At 39.4% G+C, this 22866-nt stretch overlaps 1 protein-coding gene across 1 annotated transcript; it reads left to right on the top strand.

The window, feature by feature from the left end:
* Window positions 1-228: 228 nt before the first annotated feature.
* Window positions 229-2770, top strand: LOC135151639 (uncharacterized). Its single transcript, XM_064090561.1, has 5 exons — window positions 229-1156; window positions 1319-1738; window positions 1874-2048; window positions 2256-2480; window positions 2542-2770. Exons 1-5 carry the CDS (start codon window positions 229-231, stop codon window positions 2768-2770), a joined length of 1977 nt encoding a protein of 658 aa, XP_063946631.1.
* Window positions 2771-22866: the final 20096 nt, after the last annotated feature.

Genomic DNA, 22866 nt, shown 5'->3' with positions numbered 1-22866 from the left:
TCCAAAAATTATTTTTGATTGAAAATTATTTTTTCTGTCAAAATCCAAATCTTTTCCCAAACACTCAAACACCCAATCTTCTACCATGTCTACCGCAAAAATTAGCAGCATTAAAATTCCACCTTTTGACAAGGCTAATTTTGGTCTTTGGACGAGACACATGCTTTTGTTCCTCCGGGCGGCGAATAAAAAATACATAAATATTTTGACGAAGGGTCTTTCGCCCCAATGAATATTATCTTGGAACATACTGAAGATGGAGTTACTATTCCTCACAGAACCTATCTGAAAACACCTACTGAGTTCTCGGATGAGGATAATGAGCTGATAAATCTAGATGTAACTCTACAGCTCATTCTGATCGAATCATTGGATCCAGTAATGTACAATAATATTGTCAATTGTACAAGTGCTAAGCAGATATGGGACACTCTGCAAATTATCAATGAAGGATCTGAGGAAGTACGGGAAAACAAGAAGGAAATTCTTGTGGCTCAATACGAGCAATTTGTTTCTAATCCCGAAGAAGGGATTTCTGAGGTATTCATCAGATTCAACAATTTGATAAATAATCTGAATCTGAACGGGAAATACTATAACAACAAAGAGGTGAACCTGAAGTTTTTGCTGACGCTCCCTGAGCATCTGGAGCATAGGATAACCGCCATCAGAGAAAGCAGAGATTTGACAGAGATCTCACTAGAACAGCTGTATGGGGTTCTGAAAACCTATGAATTGGAACAGGCTCAAACTAAACAGAGATACGAATGGGGAAAGACACTCAACCCGTCTACGTCTGTTATCAATTCTACTGCCCTCATAATACAATCACTTCTTGTGAAAGAAAAGAAGGTTGTTGTACCTTCAAGAAGCTCCCAGGAGTATGTTGTGGCGGAAATGGGACATACTTCAGTAAGTACGGGAGATGATGAATTTTACTCGATGGAAGAGTTAGATCAGCTGGAGGACGAATCTCTTGCTATGTTTGCCAGGAAGTTTGGTAACATGAGATTTAGGAAGAATCCCTCCTACAAGTTTAAATCTTCTGGTAGTAAATTTCAGAAAGGGGGATCTTCGTCCACAACATCAAAAGGGGCTTATAAGACTGGGATGGTTGATCGAAGCAAGTTTAAATGTTTCAACTGTGATGAGCCTGGTCACTTTGCATCGGAGTGCAAGAAGCCCAATCAGCTGGCAAAGAAGAAAGAATCTTATGACGAGCTAAAGCAGAAATATGAGGCTCTGCTAAAGAAGCATCAAGGCCAAAGCAGCCAAGGGAAGTCCTATGTGGCAAAAGGAAAAAGCTAGGATGACACAGATAGTGAAGAGGAGGAAGAGCGGGGGAATGTTGCTCTAATGGCTTTCATGGAACCTTCTAAACCTCCACATCGCACTGGCGGATTTCCGGTAGATCCTACTTGCCCTAAACTATTTATGCAATTAGGACTTGAACGTGATGATGCTCGTAATAAGCTCAAAGCTCTGACTCGTGAACACAAAGCTTTAAAGCAAGAAGTTCATGAGTTAAAGTTAAAAGAAAAACTTGTTCTCACCCCTAAAATTGAACAATTAACTAGTGACTTGTTGACTCAGTCTAACAAATTCAAAGTGTTAGAGTATAGGGAGAACAAACTGAATGAGCAACTAGCTGAAGAGAAGGTTAGGTGCCTTGCTTATAAGGAGTCGACTAATATTGTTAAGAACCTAGTTGACCAACAAGTGATTAAAAGGAAAGTTGGTATAGGTTTCGATTACAACAAGTCGGTAGGTAAGGCTAGTAATATAACTCCTTTTGTTAAGAGTGCTGAAGACATGGGTATCCCACATGTTTTAAAGGATGCTCCCAAACCTTTATTCAAAACCCCTGTCGCAGAACCATTACTTGATATGCCCGTGATTATTCAATATGAAATGAATTTAGAGGATATTGAGAATGAGAGGGAGATTTTGGCATCTGTAGAGCCAATGCAAGTTGAGGGCACATTCAGTTCGCCCAAAGCTTGCATAGGTGCCAATGGCTTAAAGAATAATTTTAACAAGCCTAATAAGTTTGTTAAATGCAGGAATGATAACAATACATGCTCTTCTACTAATAACACTAGAACTTCTGAAAATGTTAATGTAGAAACTGTTAAACCCCCTGTTGTTCTGAATAACATGCCTACTGTTCCTTTAGTTGATATGTGCCATAAACCTTGTGGTGTTGATAATTGCATGTTGTGTGCGTTTAATGTAATGTCTGCTTATTTTAAAAGTATGCATGCTAACAAAGAAAACACAACACCTAGAAAGCACATGAATAGTAAGTTTGCAAAAACCAAGACTGCCGGTCCTTCTCCTATCAAGAAGGATACTTATGTTCCCAAGCCTAAACCTAAAGTGTTCAAGGCTGTTTGTAGGAAAGTAAGTACAGTCAAGGTGGATGCTGATGTTATTCGAACAGGATCAATTGTCAAAGTTGATAAAGGTCAATTCTTTAAGTATGCCGGGCCCAACCAAGTTTGGATTCCGAAGAAGGTTTAATTCGTTTGATATGTGCAGGGAGCCAAACAAGGTTGAAAAGGTTGTATGGATCCTCGATAGTGGATCTTCTAGATATATGACCGGTGATAGAGCCCTGCTATCAAATGTGATTGAGAGAGCTGGCCCAATTGTCACCTTTGGAGATAACAGCAAAGGTCGTACTACGGGATATGGCAATTTACATGCTGGAAATGTTATCATTGAAAGTGTTTCTTTGGTTGAAGGACTCAAGCACAATCTTCTGTGACAAGGGATTCCAAGTAAACTTTGTCAAGGAAAAGTATTTGATATCTCACACTAAAGATGACCGTCATGCTCTCTGTGGAGTAAGAAAAGCTAACTTATACGTAGCTGATCTCAATTCAGGAACCAATGATGAGGATAATTGTTTCTATTCAAAGGCTTCACCTGAAGATAGTTGGCTATAACATAAGAAGCTGTCTCACCTTAATTTTAAAATTGTGAACTCTTTGGTCAAGAGGGATTTGGTGAGAGGACTGCCTCCTTTGGAATTCACTCAGCATGGACTTTGTGAGGCATGTTAGAAAGGGAAGGCAAAGATAACATCATATAACGGCATAAACACTAGTAACATTAATGAACCACTACAACTATTACATATGGATTTATTTGGTCCAGTCAATGTGATGTCTTTATCAAGAAAGAGATATGCCTTGGTGATTGCTGATGACTTCTCTAAGTTCACATGGGTTTTATTCCTACATTCTAAGGATGGAACTCCGCAATTGGTAATTGATCTTATCAAGGAGATCGAGTTGGATTCGAATGATAAACTTTGTGTCAGAGAAATAACTTCAAATAATGGAACCGAGTTTAAGAATGAAACTCTCAATAGATTTTGCTCTGACAATGGGATAACAAGACAATATTCAGCGCCAAGGACTCCGCAACAGAATGGAGTAGTAAAAAGGAAGAATCGTACCTTGATTGAAGCTGCAAGGTCAATGCTAAGCAAATCAAGGTTGCCCATCTACTTTTGGGCTGAAGCTGTGAATACTGCTTGTTATACCCAGAATCGAACTCTGATTAACAAATAACACATGAAAACTCCTTATGAACGTAAAGAAACCAACGGTCAAGTACTTTCATGTATTTGAGCTAAATGCTTTGTGCTTAAGGATGGAGATGAACATCGTGGCAATTTTGAACCCAAAGCACTTAAAGCAATTTTTTTGTTAGTTATTCTCTTCGAGCATATAAGGTGTTTATCATTGATCAATTACAAGTCAAGGAAAGTGTCAATGTTACTTTTGACGACACTAGACTCCCAAGTATCCAAATTGAAGATCCATCTGAGTCAGTAAAGTTTGATGATTATCTGAACTCAGGCTCGGATGATGACGATGAATAACCTGATGCTGCAACAGGTAATGAGACTAACAATGGTGATTATGATCCAGGTAATGGTGGAGGAGACAATGGAAACAATGAAGCCTCTACTAGTACCAGTGGTGGATCATCTAGTCAACCTGGCAGCAACTTAGGGGGAGATGGTGGATCAACCGGTCAAACACAACATCACAATAATAGTACTGGCATATCATCAAGATCAAATCTTCCAAGGGAGAGGATCTTGAGTAGAGATCATCTCTTTGATCTAATCTTTGGTGATCCAGATGTTGGTGTTCGGACTAAGAGTGCAACTCATAATGAATGTCTATATTCGGGTATTCTATCTCAAGAAGAACCGAAGAAAATTGAAGATGCATTAGCCGATCCGGATTGGGTTCTTTCCATGCAAGAAGAACTTAATCAATTCGAGAGACAAGATGTCTGGGCCCTGGTTCCAAGACTTCAAAATAAATCTGTTATTGGAACTTGACGGGTCTACCGTAATAAGCTTGATGGTGATGGCATTGTTGTACGAAACAAAGCCATACTGGTTGCTAAAGGTTACTCCCGGGAAGAGGGAATTGATTATGATGAAACCTACGCTCCAGTTGCACGTCTTGAAGCCATCAGAATATTTCTTGCATTTGCTGCACACTCCAACTTTAAGGTTTATCAGATGGATGTGAAAAGTGCATTTCTGAATGGAAAGCTAGAAGAAGTATATCTGGAACAGCCCCCTGGCTTTGAAAATCCAGAGTTTTCTGATTTTGTGTACTTCTTATTCAAAGCTGTCTATGGGCTCAAGCAGTCACCAAGGACATGGTATGACACTCTCTCTGAGTTTTTAATTGAAAACAAATTTACTAGAGGTGTCATAGACAAAACTCTCTTTTACAAATTGCATGATAATGATATGATATTTGTTCAAATATATGTTGATGATATTATATTTGGTTCTACTAACGATAACTTGTGCAAGAGATTCGCTAAGTTAATGCAGAGTAACTATGAGATGAGTATGATGGGTGAACTGTCATTCTTTCTTGGTCTTCAAGAAAGTCATAAAGATGATGGATCTTTGTTTGCCAATAGAACTATGTCAGAGATCTTCTGAAAAAAATAATATCTAGAAGACTCTTCACCGGCAAAGACACCCATGACCACTGCCACTAAGCTTGAACAGGACATATCTAGTAAGAAGGTTGATATTTCAAGCAATAGAGGTATGATTGGCTCATTACTCTATCTCACTGCTAGTAGACCTGATATAATGTTTGCAACATGTTTATGTGCAAGGTTCCAGAGTGATGCTAAAGAGTCACATCTTATAACTATTAAAAGAGTTTTAGATATCTTAAGGGCATACCAAATTTAGGTATCTGGTACCTTAAGAACACTGGTTTTGACCTAACAGGCTATACAGATTCTGATTATGCAGGATGCAGGATAGACAGGAAAAGCACTTCTGGAAGCTGTCAGTTTCTAGGACGACGGTTGGTTTCCTGGTACAGCAAGAAACAACACTCAGTATCTACCTCGACAGTTGAAGCAGAATATATTGCGGGAGGTAGTTGTTGTGCTCAAATCTTGTGGATTAGGAATCAGCTTAATGACTATGGACTTGTTTTAAACAAAATTCCTATATTTTGTGATAATACAAGTGCAATACCATTTCCAACAATCCTGTACAACATTCTAGAACCAAGCACATTGACATAAGGTATCATTTTATTAGTGAACATGTCATGAATGGAACCGTGGTGCTACTTTTTGTACCATCGGGTAATCAGATTGCTGACATCTTCACTAAACCACTTGTTGAATCCACTTTCTCAAGATTGGTTTGTGGACTTGGAATGTTAAACATTACATGAGCTCTTGTAAATAGTTTTATTTTTATTTCTATTTTAATTTTGTTGCATGCTTGTAAAGTATTTCTTATTGGTATCTATGTTGTGAATACTAATATTGTGAATATTATTGTGGTTGGTAAATATTCAAGTAATTGACGGTTGCAATAACTTTGTCGTCCATATCAGGGATAGACACTGGAATTGCTGGTTCTTTATTGAACCAAGTGCCTTCATAGGCATCCGAGGGAAACTTGGACACGTTGCCATCTAAAACGTCCTTGTCTAACCTCCCGGAAGGAACATTTCCGGATCCCCAACGGGATCTTTCACCCTTGTAGGTGAAAGGCAATCTACTCTGGTAGAGGATTCTTCTAAGGATCAAGTGCCTTAACAGGTATCTGAGGGAAACATAGGTTTCATGCCATTGAAAGGCCTATTGTCTACCCTCCCAGAATCAAACTCTGGATCCTTTAAAGGATTTACTACTCTCTGAAAGTAGTAGGCAACTTGTGGACTATGACTTGGATTTATCCGACGAGTCTACGAGGACTGGGAATCACGAACTCCCATTGCACCACCAATGACCTTCCATGAGAAGGCTAAGGTGATCTTAATTGCAGGTACATCACACCATCTATGGAAGCTCAGGATTTGTGTGGAGTGAAACACTTACAGAACTTGTGAGTGACACCCTTACCCATAAACTGAGAGATATTTTGAGTGTCGAGTGATACACCTGCAGAATGTTTTAGTGAGACACCCACTGTTTACCACATTTAAACCGTATTATTCAAAATTGGTATCTAATATGTTTTATCTAAGTGGATGCTTACTATGGTTACTTTTCTACTGAATGCACCTTCTACGAAACCCGGTTGGAATTGATTTATAATTTTCAAAGCAAAAGGGATCCGGTTCTAGACCCACAGGAGACCGAATCTTAGTCCTGTCTGACTATGAGGGAAAAGAATTATCACCAGCACAATGGAAAGTGATATAATCTTAAAGCTGGAACCCCGGATGGAATTAAAATATTATTTGCAAGGCAAAAAGAGTCCGGTTCCCGGCCCTCTAGAGACCGCAGCGTGGACCGTAAGGATTTATTTATATTAATAAATATTTTAATTAATTAGAAAATTATATTTATAAATGTCTAATAATATTAGATATTTATTTTTATAATTTCTGGATTAAATTAAATATTTATTGATTAAAGATTATAAGCTGTGCGGGATTAAAAGCATTTCTAAGGAGCTGGCTAAAGAACGAAAGTTTATAAACTTTCGTTCACTGAAGCAGCGTGCGTACTGGAGAATTGAATCAGTGGGCATGACATTCTTAGAGAATGTCATACCATGTGCCTCTGCATGACAATGCTATGGTTTGTCATACCGAATTTGAGATAGCATGACAATGTCATGATTTGTCATACCGAAGTAAAGTAGTATGACATTACTTTGCATTGTCATACTGCTTCATACTTAGCCTCCAAGTCTTATGGATTGTCATACCAAAAATTGTATAGTATGACAATGCTTCAGTTTGTCATACTGATTCAATTTTAGCATGACATTAGCTCCATTTGTCATACTGATTTCAATTGTAGCATGACATTAGCTCACATTGTCATACTGATCTTTGTAGCATGGTCATACCACGTTTGTCATACAAGTTCAAGGTGTTGCCTATAAATATGGCCTCACCTCCTTCATTTGAAAATGTTCAAAGTATTGTAAAGCTTTCAAGTTGTGCTAAACTTGCTATTCGTTAAATCCACAGCTTTCTGTGCTTTGATCATTCGGTTGTTTTATACCGCTAAGTTAGAATATTTCCTGTCAAATTTATTCTATGAACTAGTGGACTTTAAAACTGAACCATATTAATTTAATAACGACTTTCAAGTTTAAATAACTTTTTACTTGAACCTTGTTTATTTAATTAATTAAAATCTGATTATCCTGTTTTATCCAAATCAGATTTATTCCGCGCGAATTTTGTGACGATTGTATTCAACCCCCCCTTCTACAATCGTATCGGGACCTAACAAACAGGCTTAGGTTTCCCTCCATGTCTTTTATTCCTCTGTTCCATCTCAAGTTCATAGGTTTTCAGTCTTCCAAAAATATCATCAAGAGACATCTCTTCAAGATCATGATTGTCTCTTATAAGGGTAACTTTCAAATCCCATTTTTCAGGAAGAGCTAATAAAAATTTGAGATTTGAATCCTCTAGATCATACTCTTTATCCACCAGGGATAAATCATTCAGCAGCTTAACAAATCTGTCATATAGATCTGTCAATGATTCACCAGCCTTTGAATCAAAATGTTCATACTCTTGAGTAAGTATGGTCCTTCTGTTCTTCTTGATGGCTATGGTTCCTTGACATCTGATTTCCAAAGCATCCCATATTTCTTTTGCAGTTTTGCATCCAATCACCCTATTAGACATAGCATTGTCCAGAGCACTGTGCAACAAGTGCTTCACCTTTGCATCCTTGCTGATTGATGAGATGTCCTCGGGAGTATAGTCCTTCTTTTCTTTGGGAATCATCTTCTGAGGTTCATCTCCAATGTTAGGTCCTATAAACTCACTATATAAGATGATATAGTGAACACAATCAGTAAAACAGAATGAAAATATAAGAGGTTGAAATCAATAAACTCTTATTCACAAAGCTTGAATGGTTACAAAAACTCTCTCAGTGATTTATATTGTATCACTAAGAGCTGCTAGGGTTCTTAACAATGTACTCGATAACTCAACTCATATAGAGTAACCCTATTCTGTGTTTATATAGACACAGTTACAAAATCAATCTCTGATTTGATATCCTATAAATCAGCTATGTATTCTATCAATCAAAGATTGCTACAGTTTTCTGTTTAGTTTCCATAGTCAGCAAATCACTCCTCCGCTTCTATCCTTCCTTGAAGTATATCCGCTTCTGAGCTCTTTCCACGTGTAAACTCTGACGAGTCTTGACTATGTAAACTCTGATCAGACTTTATCAAACTCTGGTCAGACTTTACTAAACTCTGATCAGCTTCATCAAACTCTGATTAGCTTCCAGCTTAAACTCTGATCACTCCTGTTCTAAAACAAACTTTAAGAACATTAGTAATCATCAATTATATCTAACAATCTCCCCCAACTTGTGCATAAATATGTTATGTGCAAGTTAACAGATAATTGATGATGTCAAAACAGATAAGTCAAATGCAGCAGAGTTTAGCTATATAACAGAAAACTTTTAAAACTTACAGATACTTTACTCCTTAGCTTCATAGACACCATTTGCTGTCCTTAGATATCCTCTGAGGAGTTCTTTTTCAGCTTCTTCAAGTACTGTAATCATCTGTCTCTTGATCTCTCTCAGCTCTGGATCTGAAACTCCAGTTTGGTAAATTGCAGCTCTGAGATCATATATCTTGTTTCTTCTCAAGTCTCTATCCAGCCTTATATTGTAAGCTTTATCAGACTCTTCATTGAATGCAAGAGTTCTAATTCCAGCTATTGTCACTATTTTTGTTGAATTTTTCTTCATCTCAACCAGCTTTCCTTGATGATTAGAGTATTTAGGAATGAAAGGTCCAGCATTTTTGTTTCCTGTAATACCCATCTTTCTTCTGATTTGATCTTTGAGCAGATTGGAGATGTGTTGACATGACTTGTTCTTTACTTGAAATATGTGTGAGACATATCTCAATTCCTCCCAGTGTTTAGCATACAGATCAGCTTCAATTACTCTAAACACTGTTCCATCAGACATGAAGTAGATAAGAATGTTATCTCCTCTGTCATTCTTCACCAGTTGGACTGAATCTAATCTGTCCATTCTTTCTTGCAATGCTCCAGTCTTGGGAGCACAGAGAGATGAGGGGTCTGTTGACATTGATCCTATACTCTGATCAAATTTTTCATATTTAGATCCCAGCCCTCCTTTATCTCTTCCTGCTTTACGATGAGAGATTGGTTGAATTGAGCCTTTTTCAAAGTTTATCTCAGTCATCAGACTTGGCTTTGCAAATCCTGGCAATGGAGTAGTTGTTGGTTTGAACACAACTTGAGCCTTGTCAGAGGTTGTGTCTTTCTTTGCTTCCTTATTAACTTGAGCTGTGTCAGAGGTTAATTTTCCTTTTTGTGATTCTGCAACATGAGCTTTGTCAGAGATTGCAGCTTCTGATTTCTTTTCCTTTACAACTTGAGCTTTGTCAGAGGTTGTAGGCTTCTTCTTATTCAATCCTTTCTCAAGGTGTTCATCTACTTTGCTTTTTCCCTTGGATGTATACTCATCTTCAGAGTATACCTTTTTGACTGGTAAACTCTGATCAGCAACAGTAGCTTCCTTGATCAATATCCCTTTTTCTTTTGGTTTGGTAGTTGATTTTGCAGGCTTTTGGATCTTTCCAGAGTTTATAGCTTCAACATGTTCTTTCTTCAGCTCAGCTTCCTCTGCAGCAATCAACTCCAAATCCAATTTGGCTTCTGGATTTTCTTGTTCAAAGATCAATCTAGCAAGTTCTTCATCAGTCAATGGTCTATCTGATCCAGCCACTGGTCTGTGCTTTGATCCAGATGTGACATTATGTGTTGGAGCAGACTTTGTGCTTAGCTTAGACTGTTTTTGACTGTCAGAGTTTGAAACTCTTCCACCAGTCCCTGCTTGAAATCTTTTGTGCTTTGTGAAGTCATCCACATCATCATCATCATCCTTCTTCTTTCTCTTCAGAGCTTGAGAAGTAGACTTGCATTTGACTTGTGCTACTCTCTCCCCCTTTTTGACATCATCCTCATCAGGAATCAGTATTGAAGTTATCAGAGAAAGTGAAGATTGGATGGCTTCAAGCTGTTTGGACATTTTCTCTTGAGTAGACTCAATGGTAGTCATCCTCTTTTCCAGAGAGTCATTAGCAGACACCAGCTTCTTAACATCATCTTTCAGAGGTAGTAGAGTCCTTTTCTTCTCCATAGTTTGAGTTTCCTTGAGACTGGCTACCTCTGTTCTGAGACCATCTATAGACTTAGATGTCTGAGCTTGAGCAGGATGAAATGTCTTTAGATAAAGAACTGTAGCCTTGAGGCTTGACATGACATCAGAGTTTGAGATTTTATTCTCTGCCATAGATAAGAATTCTTCAGCTTTAGTTGGCTCCAGAGAATGCTGGTGGCTTAGCCAGAGTTTGTCCCATACTTCAGTTGGTGGATCAACCTGAAGATCCCTGGGAAGTGGCTCAGAGGATGTGTTCAGAGTCTCCAGCCTGGCATTGTATTGGCTGGTGGACTCCCATTTTTGTTGTAGATGTGACAGAGGGACTTCATCATCATTGTCATCATCTGAACTTTCATCATCCTCATCATCATCAGATGCAGGATTAGCAACATTCTTAACAAAGTCTGGAACAGATTTCTCTTGAACATCAGACTTTGATTTGCTAGGCTCTTCACCAGCCTTAGCAAGGGACTGCAGTGCTTCCAATGCTACCTTGTCAGATTCATCAACTACAACATCTGACTTGTAGTTTTCTGGAGCTGTATCATGAACAATGGCATCCTCAGGAATTTTCATTGGAGAATGAGGAATTGGAGTGGAGGGTCCATGATCAGAGACTGGAATTTGAGAATCAGATACAGTAGTCTCAGCTTCAGCTGTAGCTTGCTCCTTACATATAATTTCCTCATCTACTTCAGATGAAGTAGAAGATGCTGTAGCAGTTGAGAGTGGAACAGCCTGAAGAGGATGCACCATCAGAGCTTGAGAAGATTCTGGAAGTGTAGTAGATGGTGCTTGCTGTTCGCAAAAATCTACACGCAAGCGCACGTGATCACAAGTAATATATTTGTTCGTTCCCACAGAGACTGGTGAATTAAGAATACGCACCTATGCAACAATGTAGAGCTGTAATTCGAGTCGGGCGGCTCGCGAGCTCGCCCGGCTCGAACTCGTTTAAGTGGGCTCGGCTCGACTCGACTCGTTAAACGAGCCGAGTTCGGGTAAAGGGTTCGGCTCGTTTAATTAAACGAGCCGGCTCGACTCGACTCGTGAAATTAAACGAGCCGAGTTCGGGTAGAAGTTTGGGCTCGATTAAGTGTAAAATTATACGAGCTGGCTCGCTCGACTCGTTAAAACCGGCTCGTTTAGCTAAACGAGCTGGCTCGACTCGACTCGTGAAATTAACCGAGTCGAGTTCGGGCAAAGATTTAGGCTCGATTAGTTACTCGAGCCGGCTCGGCTCGACTCGATTAAACTTGGCTCGAATTAGGCTCGGCTCGAAACTCGCCCGGCTCGACTCGAATTACAGCCCTACAACAATGTATGAGTAATTTTCACTGCCAAGACAATTAACAAGGATGTGTTCTTTTATACTAATAACTAAATTTACTAATCAAATTCAGAATAGGAAAACACATAGGATTCTAACTTCATTATCGAATTCATCTAGAATTGAAATTACTGATTAACATGCAACTGTTGATCCTAATCAGACAACACGAAAGTAATACATGCCAACTCTCGTTGCACACATATCATACCAATCAAAATCCGCAATTAAGACAGAAATCTCATGGACACCAACAAAGCTCAGACCCTATATCTCTATAGCGGTAGTGTAAGCAGAGAGGTTTAATAACAAGTCGTCTATCGTGATTACACAGGGTGATAAAAATAGTTCAAGTCTACCACAAATTATGTTTCATTCACATAATCCTATGTTTACATGGCATAGTTCTAAATTTAATCATCCACTCTCGCTTCAGAAAGAATTAACAAACAACTTAGAAGTTAGCTACGCTCCTAAGAAGAAATAAGCACGGCTCATGCAAAGAAATCAACGTACGTCGCAAAATCAAGTAATTAATATTCGTTACTAGACTACATCGATAAATCCATTAGAATCCCATGAAGGCAGTTAGTTCATAATCGAACTAATCGACATCATGGGTTCTAGTGAAAACATGATAAATAAAAGCCAAGAATTAAACGGAATAAAAATGCTTGAATTAATAATAAAGATCACACGTTACAGATTGATGTTCACGATCTCGCTCGAAACTGTCACTTCCTCGCGAAGAACGATCTAATACAACTGATAATGTGCTTGAATGATTAATCTGAAAACTACGATATTGTTCTCTACTAAAAACTACTTCTACGAGGCTAGGGTTTTACACACGAGAAATTAAATTACATTGACCAAGTCAACCGGGCCTCGACCGCTGCGAAAATCCGTCAGAAAAGCTAGAAAAATCGGCCCGGGACACTTCTGCTGGGCGCGGCCGCGCTAAACTAGCGCAGGCGCGCTAGTGGCAGCAGAAGGTAGCGCGGGCGCGCTAACAAGTAGCACGGGCGCGCTACTGTCTGTCATGGCAGCCCTGTTGCTTCGTGTTCAGCTCGTTCTCGCGTGCATGTCCTTCCTTGCTCTAGTACCACTTCTGTAGGTGATCACGGTTGCATTTAGCACATGCAACAAGCCCTTTAAACCCCTAGATAGCTCTAGTGGACGAGTGTGCTCTCGTGAGGGTTTGTAGAAGATATACCCACAAAATCCCAAGTCATGATGAATCCGCAATTCTCTATTCTTGCAATTAATGCACCAAAACCAACCTAAAATGATAGAAAATCACTTCATCACCTCAACTCATGACCTGCACAGAAAAACAATAAAAACACATCAAAAGACATTAAACACTTAAGTACAACCAACCAATTTAAGTGGAAATGAAGGCCTATAAGTGTGTATAAATACCACTTATCACACCCCCAAACTTAAACTGATGCTTGTCCTCAAGCGTCAACGACACTATACAATAATACAATGCAATGCATGAATGCAACTACGTGATGAATGAGTGAACTATGAAGTAATTGCCTTGCCAATTATAATACCTCAGATTGTGCTAATGTTCTCGAATTTCATCCCTCTCGCTACTAAGTCAATTACTCTTCTATTTACAAGTGTGGCGTGCCAATGTGTGCAAGCATGCTCTTTTACTGAGACAAGACAAAAACTACTACTCCCACAAAATCCCAATCAAGAATCGTAAAAGCTTAAAACTAACACCCCGTCACTCAAGTCCAACTAAAAGCCAAGGTCCCAAAGAATGTCCACACCCTTCTATTTTATTCACTATACTATTTTTTTTTCTTTTTATTGGTGATTAATTGCTCGGTCTAAGGTCAGAGCGCTTCGCAGTGTAAATGCGTTACGAACACCACAAGACTTCACACACCAATTATTCACTTTATTCTAGTGGTTTATTTAACCGCGCAATGGTTGAGATCCCTAAAGATTTATGCACTAGTACTCATGTAGCGAGTGTTGGGTCAACAATCCCAAACCACGAAGGGTTTTAGGTTGTTAGGCACAAAGTCCCCTCAGACTTAATTACTCGAGTACTAATGAGCTCAACCTAGTTAATTCTACCACTTATTTTTCTAGTGAATTTATTTACTACTATTTTTTTTTTCTCTTCTTTTTTTTTTCTATATTTTTTTTTTTTTTGGAAAGGTATATCTACTCCTCAGTTCCCCCAAACTTAAGATTTACAGACCTAAGCTGAAGGGTGCTCAATTCAATCCTAGAATTCATGGAATTTCGTCTAAATCCTATCTCAAGAACATATGTGAATTACAATTTTCAACACAAGCAATTTCCAAGTACTAACCTAGCATTGCAATTGAAACTACTAATCAAGAACTATGCACATAACTCATCATAGGCAATTAACTTGGCTTAACTTCATACTTCATGCAAATGCTCGTGATACTAACTACGACAATTACCACTAAACATGTAAAATAAAAAAAAATGAGAAAAATAGAAAGAAACATGAGAAATAATAATAAAAAAAAACGTGGACTACATGAACTAACTAACACATGCAATAATAAACTACATTATAATAATATGCTCTTCCTTAGATTACCACCCCCAAACTTAAAATTTTCAATGTCCCCATTGAAAGTGATAAAAAGGCTAGAGCACCCACATACCTACTCGGAGTCCGAGTCCTCCCCCTCCTCTGCTGGAGGTGAATCAGGTGGAGGATACTGCATCCCTACTCCTAATACTGGCCACTGAACTGTTACCCCCTGTGCCTGGAAAGCACTCCCTAGAGCCTGTGTCAAGTCAAAAGCAAACCTCTGGTGGATGTCATGCATGGCGTCCATCCGTCTCGCTAATCGGCGATAATGAACATCTCCCATCGGTTCGGAGCTCCTCTCCGTCTGAGAAGTACCAGCTCCAGAAGCTCTAGTCTGTTCCCTCCTAACAAATGCTGGACGTCCCCCTGGCATCTCATCATATATGTACCCTAGGCCTCGAGGGTGGGGAACTCCTCCATCCCACTCCGTCATCCGACTGATCGCCGATTGATCAATAGGTGCTGCTGGCAACTGTAATTGCTCGTTGGCTGGCCAACGAACACCGCTTGATCGACAGAGCTTCGTAACAATTGTGCTATATGGAATGGCACCAGTGGTTCCTCCCTGTAAGAACCTCAGAATCCCCTGATGAATAACATGTCCCAGATCAATATACTTGCCCGAGACAATCCCAAAGAGCAGAATAGCTCTATCCACTGTCACCTCATGCCCATGTGAAGATGGCATGATGTTAGCACAGATGAAGGCGTTCCACGCCTTCGCATACCGGTTTAACGCGGCTGCAGGAAACGAAACATGTGCCGGCAAAGGAGGTGCCGTCATCTTCCAAGTCGTATCCGGCACACACATATCATACACCAACCGCTCAAGATCAACCGGATCATCATCAAACCGGCGTTTGGCACGCCCGATCCTCTCAACAACCCAATCTTCTTCATTACGACGCTTGGCACGCCCCCCAATCATTCTACGGATCGCCTCCGCACTATAATCCACACGGATTCCCCGCACCACCGTGAATCCATCGCGATTCTCCTTGGCATTAGCATAAAACTCTCGAATAATAGCCAAGGGAACCGCCTCCGGAGCCTCGCAAAAAGACTCCCAACCCCGTTCTTGAATCATGTTCAAGAGCTCACCATCTTCCGCCGTGGGTAGGAATCCCCTCTCCTTAACTATCGACTTATTCATAAGCCGTTGAAACTCGGTTCGTGCACCATCGGAGGTGAACTCGACCTCACCCATCGAGGAAGAATCGCTAGATGTAGGGGCTTGGGTGCTTGGTCCTTGTGATCTTCGGGCTCTTTTGGGTGCCATTGGTAGAGATTTAGAGTTGCAAGAGTTTTGTGTGTAGTGGGTTTGAGAGATTTGGAGGTAGTTGTGTGTATAGATGTGTATATATGATTAGGGTTTATAGAGTTATAATGGGAATTAGAGATGGGTTTTGTGTTTATATAAGGATATGAGAGCTGAGTTAGGGTTATAGAGGATATATTTCGGGCTAGGCATGCAAAATTAGGATTGTGGGCTTTTAAAAACGAAAATAAAATATTTTTGGGAGAAAAATCGAACTCCTGGGCAGTCAGTAGCGCGGCCGCGCTAAGTGTAGCGCGGGCGCGCTGTTCACTTAGCGCGGGCGCGCTGGACACTAGCGCGGGCGCGCTAGTGTCTGACACCCGGGGCCAAAATTTCTCGATTTTTGTGTTTTCGAGGTTTACAATGGTACAAAATGGTTCCAATGCGTGGGTTGCCTCCCACGAAGCGCTTGTTTAACGTCGTTAGCTCGACGTGAAGTCCAGAATTAATCCGATTCCGATGAAGTATCCTGTGGAGGGTACCTCGTTCCATAACCAAACGAATCCCAAGTAACATTAACATCTAATGCTAAGAATGCTTCAGCAAGAGAGTCCGTTAGTATATCAGCAAAGCGACCAATTCGTTCTTCCACCGCGTCAATACGCCTGATTATCCTTCGGTACTGTACTTCATTCAATGTTGAATCAGCAGGTGATTGAATTACAGATTGGCTACTCGCACTGCTAGAGAGTAGAGGACAAGTGTCTCCACATGCATTAGGAATTGAGTTTGAGTGAGTTCTAATTCTGTGCCAATTAGTCATCTGAATTTCCTGAGTGACTTCGACCGCTTCATCATTCTCTGATTCTTCCTCTTTTGGAATTTTCCACTTTAGGTCTCTGTGCTCAGCAGCAGCCAGGTTCTCTATCAGTTCGTAAGCATCATCGAAGCTTTTACTCCACAAGTTTCCTCCAGCTGCCACGTCTAACTCTGCTCTACATTGATCATTAAGACCCCTGTAGAAATAATGGATTGCCATTCCAGGAGGCATGTCATCTTCATTAAGATTTTCGAGAATCTTCTTGAACCGGTCCCAAGCTAAACAAAGATATTCTCCCGAGAATTGAGAGAATTTACTTTCAGTGTTTTTAATAGCTGCTACTTTAATTAGAGGATAAAACCTTGTGCAGAATATTTTCTCCAACTTGTTCCAGCTATTAGTAGCGCTTGCCGAGAGAGAGATAAACCACGATCGTGCTACATCACGTAGTGTGAATGAAAAGAGTCTCAGCTTCACCAGGTCCTTAGGTCCGATATTGAAATCCAATGCAATAATGAATTTCTCGAAATTCCTTAGATGCAAGTTTGGGTCCTCAAGAACAGATCCCCCAAATTGAATAGTATCCTGCAGCTTTAGAATGATTGATGGCTTGATTCGAATACCACTGGCTGATACTGCTGGCTCAATTGTGTCAGCCTGATTATCATTGATTTTCAACCGAGAAAATCCACGTGATGCCTCACCAACTGCTGTCCTAGCATATTCCATTGTTTCAGAGTCAGACGAAAAAGATGAATTCATTACTTCCTTATGAACTTTAGAATGTGTTAGCATAAACGCGATCCAAGTACCTGAAATAAAGAAAAGAAGAAAAGTGAGAAGAGAATAGAATCCTAGTCAGTGAATTTTAATGCACACTGATGACAAGTACATAAACTAATTAATTAACACCGAGTCCCCGGCAGCGGCTCCAAAAACTTGTTCGCAAAAATCTACACGCAAGCGCACATGATCACAAGTAATATATTTGTTCGTTCCCACAGAGACTGGTGAATTAAGAATACGCACCTATGCAACAATGTATGAGTAATTTTCACTGCCAAGACAATTAACAAGGATGGGTTCTTTTATACTAATAACTAAATTTACTAATCAAATTCAGAATAGGAAAACACATGGGATTCTAACTTCATTATCGAATTCATCTAGAATTGAAATTACTGATTAACATGCAACTGTTGATCCTAATCAGACAACACGAAAGTAATACATGCCAACTCTCGTTGCACACATATCATACCAATCAAAATCCGCAATTAAGACAGAAATCTCATGGACACCAACAAAGCTCAGACCCTATATCTCTATAGCGGTAGTGTAAGCAGAGAGGTTTAATAACAAGTCGTCTATCGTGATTACACAGGGTGATAAAAATAGTTCAAGTCTACCACAAATTATGTTTCATTCACATAATCCTATGTTTACATGGCATAGTTCTAAATTCAATCATCCACTCTCGCTTCAGAAAGAATTAACAAACAACTTAGAAGTTAGCTACGCTCCTAAGAAGAAATAAGCACGGCTCATGCAAAGAAATCAACGTACGTCGCAAAATCAAGTAATTAATATTCGTTACTAGACTACATCGATAAATCCATTAGAATCCCATGAAGGCAGTTAGTTCATAATCGAACTAATCGACATCATGGGTTCTAGTGAAAACATGATAAATAAAAGCCAAGAATTAAACGGAATAAAAATGCTTGAATTAATAATAAAGATCACACGTTACAGATTGATGTTCACGATCTCGCTCGAAACTGTCACTTCCTCGCGAAGAACGATCTAATACAACTGATAATGTGCTTGAATGATTAATCTGAAAACTACGATATTGTTCTCTACTAAAAACTACTTCTACGAGGCTAGTGTTTTACACACGAGAAATTAAATTACATTGACCAAGTCAACCGGGCCTCGACCGCTGCGAAAATCCGTCAGAAAAGCTAGAAAAATCGGCCCGGGACACTTCTGCTGGGCGCGGCCGCGCTAAACTAGCGCAGGCGCGCTAGTGGCAGCAGAAGGTAGCGCGGGCGCGCTAACAAGTAGCGCGGGCGCGCTACTGTCTGTCATGGCAGCCCTGTTGCTTCGTGTTCAGCTCGTTCTCGCGTGCATGTCCTTCCTTGCTCTAGTACCACTTCCGTAGGTGATCACGGTTGCATTTAGCACATGCAACAAGCCCTTTAAACCCCTAGATAGCTCTAGTGGACGAGTGTGCTCTCGTGAGGGTTTGTAGAAGATATACCCACAAAATCCCAAGTCATGATGAATCCGCAATTCTCTATTCTTGCAATTAATGCACCAAAACCAACCTAAAATGATAGAAAATCACTTCATCACCTCAACTCGTGACCTGCACAGAAAAACAATAAAAACACATCAAAAGACATTAAACACTTAAGTACAACCAACCAATTTAAGTGGAAATGAAGGCCTATAAGTGTGTATAAATACCACTTATCACTTGCTCTTCCTCAAGAGTAAAATCTGTGATCTCTTTTATGGGTACCTTTGCCCTCGCAGGCGTTTTAGCCCTTCTTTTGAATCTAGCGGGCTTTTGTTGAGGACTGGTTTGAACAGGTTCAGAATTTGTTGTAGGAGAAGATTCAGAGTTTGGTGCATGTGCAGGTTCAAGATCATCATAATCATAGGCTGCAACCAGTCTCCTTCTTTTCTGCTTTTGAGGAGAAGCAGCTTCAGAGTTTAAAGGATCAGTGTTTACAGCATCAGAGTTTACAGCATCAGAGTTTGCTGATTTATCAGACTTTGTCTTCAGAACTTGTGTTGCAACAGAGGTTCTGGTCTTCTTAGTAGAAAGGTTTTCATCAGACTTTGTAGTCTTTTTAGATCTGGATGCAGATTTTCTGGGTTGTTTGGGGATTGTAGGAGAGACTGGAGGTTGAGGCTGTTGTGGTTGTGGTTGTTGTTGGTGTTGTACTGGGGGCATATCCATCCTGGCTCTAACTTGAGCTGGAATTAGAAGAGGTCTCTGAATTGGATACTTCTCATCCTTGGAGATGAGGTCCTTAAACACTCTTTTATGAAGCCTGAATGGCTTGATCTCATCATCAACATCAAAATCTACCTCACCAACAGTAGTATTACACAATAATTGACAGAATCTTGAGAAATATATGACTTGTCTATTCTCATGCATTCTTTCACCAATATTACTAAGAACTAATCTACCAAAATCAAAATTAGTAGAGTAGATCAGAGAATACCCAATCTGCAGCATGTCCATTGGTATTGCATCCCAGTTTGTAGACTTCTTTTGAAAGGCCCTGGTGATGCAGTCGAAGAAGAAACTCCATTCCCTTCTGAGCCTGGACGCTTCAGTTGTCCCAATTTTTCAAGTGATTCACTGTAGCCCAAATCAGTCATCATTGTTCTCAGATTTACATCTCCATTAGTGATATAAGCAGTATGCTCTGGCAGGTTGAATGCCTGACGAACTGTGGCTGGAGTAACAGAATACTCCTCCCCTTCATATGAAAACACAATTGATGGTGATCCATCTGCACCACCATTGTCATATTTACCCGTCCTCCAAAAATTGATGATTTGGCTTCCTGAGAGTCTGGCAGGAGCGGTAAGGGCGTTAGCAAGGGCACTCTGTGCCAAAAATTGCTGGATGGGATGATAATCCCTTGGAGCGTCGGCAGTGTTGAGAATGGCAGCATGGTTGTTTGGAACGAATTCCACACCTGCAAAGGTAAAAGCTGTAGTGGCCATTAGAACAGAGTTTGTGAATGAAAAGTGTTTGAGAAGGTGTGTAGGAGAAGATTTGAATTTCAGAGAGAAAAGCGTAAGAGTTTGTTAAGAGAGTGTGTGTAAAGATTAAGTGTATAAGTGAATAACAAGCAATAAAATCTGATGATAAACTCTTCAGATTTTGTTTAGCTGTACACGCTTGGGCTCTTTGTTCACTTGGACACCTGTCAGATTTTAACTGGTAGATGAATGTTAGTGGGATGGAGAAACGAGAGTAATAATCATGAGCGCAGTAAAACATGTGCAGTAATAAATGCTGATTACACGTTCTCCTATTAAAATGTTTTTCAGGCAAACCCACTAATAATACATCCGTTTGGAACACTCTCTTCACATTCTCTGAATATTTGAACTCCTGAAATGTACAAGATTTAAAAAATCGAGATCAAATCTCTCGAATTTTAAACTTTGAGATTTAAATCAAAGAAAATTAATTCTTAATACCTCAGAATAAAGACATAATTTATAGAAAATTCATCGAAAAATCAGAGTTTGTCATAAAATCCATAGCTCAATAATGTGCTTGTGAAATAATGTGTGTGATTTAACATATTAAATCAGAGACTAGAGAATTTCACAATTTCGTAATTATAAGGTAGACAAAAATAATTTATTTAAACTCTCAAGACATAGACAACAGACATACTCTGATGGAGAAATATATAAAATAAACTAACCCCCCCCCCCTTTTTTTTTTTTTTTTCAAGGACGCTTTTCAGTGTAAATGAATCACGACCTTTAAATATAATTTAGCAACAGTATTTCTCCAGTAATCAGAGATTTTGACTGGTCACCATAGATTATAAAATCTTGGCAATTACTTAATACCAGTAAATGTTTGGTTCTTCCCAGTCACTGTCATATAGACATCTAAGATCTCAAAGGAGTACCATGCTTATTTGCAGGGGTGTGTATAGGTAACAAAAACATCAGAGTTTATAATTACTGTCTAATTGATGAGAGAAAATTCAAATTAATCAGTCTCACTTATAAATAAGATATGTGAAGTAATAGAGTCTCAATGATATCAATATGCATATAGTGTCAAATTGTAGCACAAAATTGAGATCAAGATTAAAGAACTTAACCGAGATTCATGATTACTAATTCAGATCATGCTTCATAGTATCTTCACAGGTTGTTTGTCTCAGAGAGAAAACAAATGAGATCATTTATCAAGATTCAGAATTTACAAACATCAGAGAATATCGTCAGAGAATGACGTCAGAGAATGACAATCAGAGTATATCATCAGAGAATGTCATCAGAGTTTAACAATCAGAGTATATCATGGCAAATGTGTGAGCAATACATATGGTAAATTGACAATTTAAATTTGACAGATCTAACCATTATGTTTACTCAGTTCCTGATATCATTCCTAGCTCATTCACCAGCCTAGTAAAATTTGCTTCACTTAATGGTTTGGTGAAAATGTCTGCTAGCTGCTGTTCAGTAGGAACAAAGTGAAGTTCAATGGTTCCTTCCTCCACATGCTCCCTTATAAAATGATATCGTATACTGATGTGCTTTGTCAGAGAATGTTGAACTGGATTTCCTGTCATAGCAATAGCACTTTGGTTATCACAATAAATAGGAATTTTAGAAAAGGATAACCCATAGTCCAACAGTTGATTCTTCATCCAAAGAATTTGAGCACAGCAGCTGCCTGCAGCTATATACTCTGACTCTGCTGTTGATGTGGAAATGGACTTCTGCTTCTTGCTGTACCAAGAAACAAGTCTTCCACCCAGAAATTGACAACTCCCACTTGTGCTTTTCCTGTCAATTTTGCAACCTGCAAAATCTGCATCAGAGTATCCAATTAGACTAAAATCTGATTCTCTAGGATACCATAATCCCAATGATGTGGTTCCCTTGAGATATCTGAATATCCTCTTTACTGCAACCAGATGAGGCTCTCTTGGATCTGCCTGAAATCTTGCACATAGACATGTGGCATACATGATGTCTGGTCTACTTGCAGTTAGATAAAGCAAAGATCCAATCATTCCTCTATAGTTTGTGATATCCACTGATGCACCAGTATCTTTGTCTAGTTTGGTTGCTGTTGCCATAGGAGTAGTTGCAGCTGAACTGTCTTGCATACCAAATTTCTTCAAAAGATTTCTGGTATACTTGGCTTGATTTATAAAAATCCCATCTTCAGTCTGTTTAACTTGTAAACCCAGAAAATAACTGAGTTCCCCCATCATGCTCATTTGGTACCTGGACTGCATGAGCTTGGCAAATCTTTGACAGAGTTTAGCATTAGTGGAGCCAAAAATAATGTCATCAACATAGATTTGAACTAAAAGCAGATCATTACCATGATTTAA

This window comes from Daucus carota, chromosome 1 (assembly GCF_001625215.2).
Source record: "Daucus carota subsp. sativus chromosome 1, DH1 v3.0, whole genome shotgun sequence".
Lineage (NCBI taxonomy): Eukaryota > Viridiplantae > Streptophyta > Magnoliopsida > Apiales > Apiaceae > Daucus > Daucus carota.
This window is presented reverse-complemented; position numbering and strand designations above follow the sequence as displayed.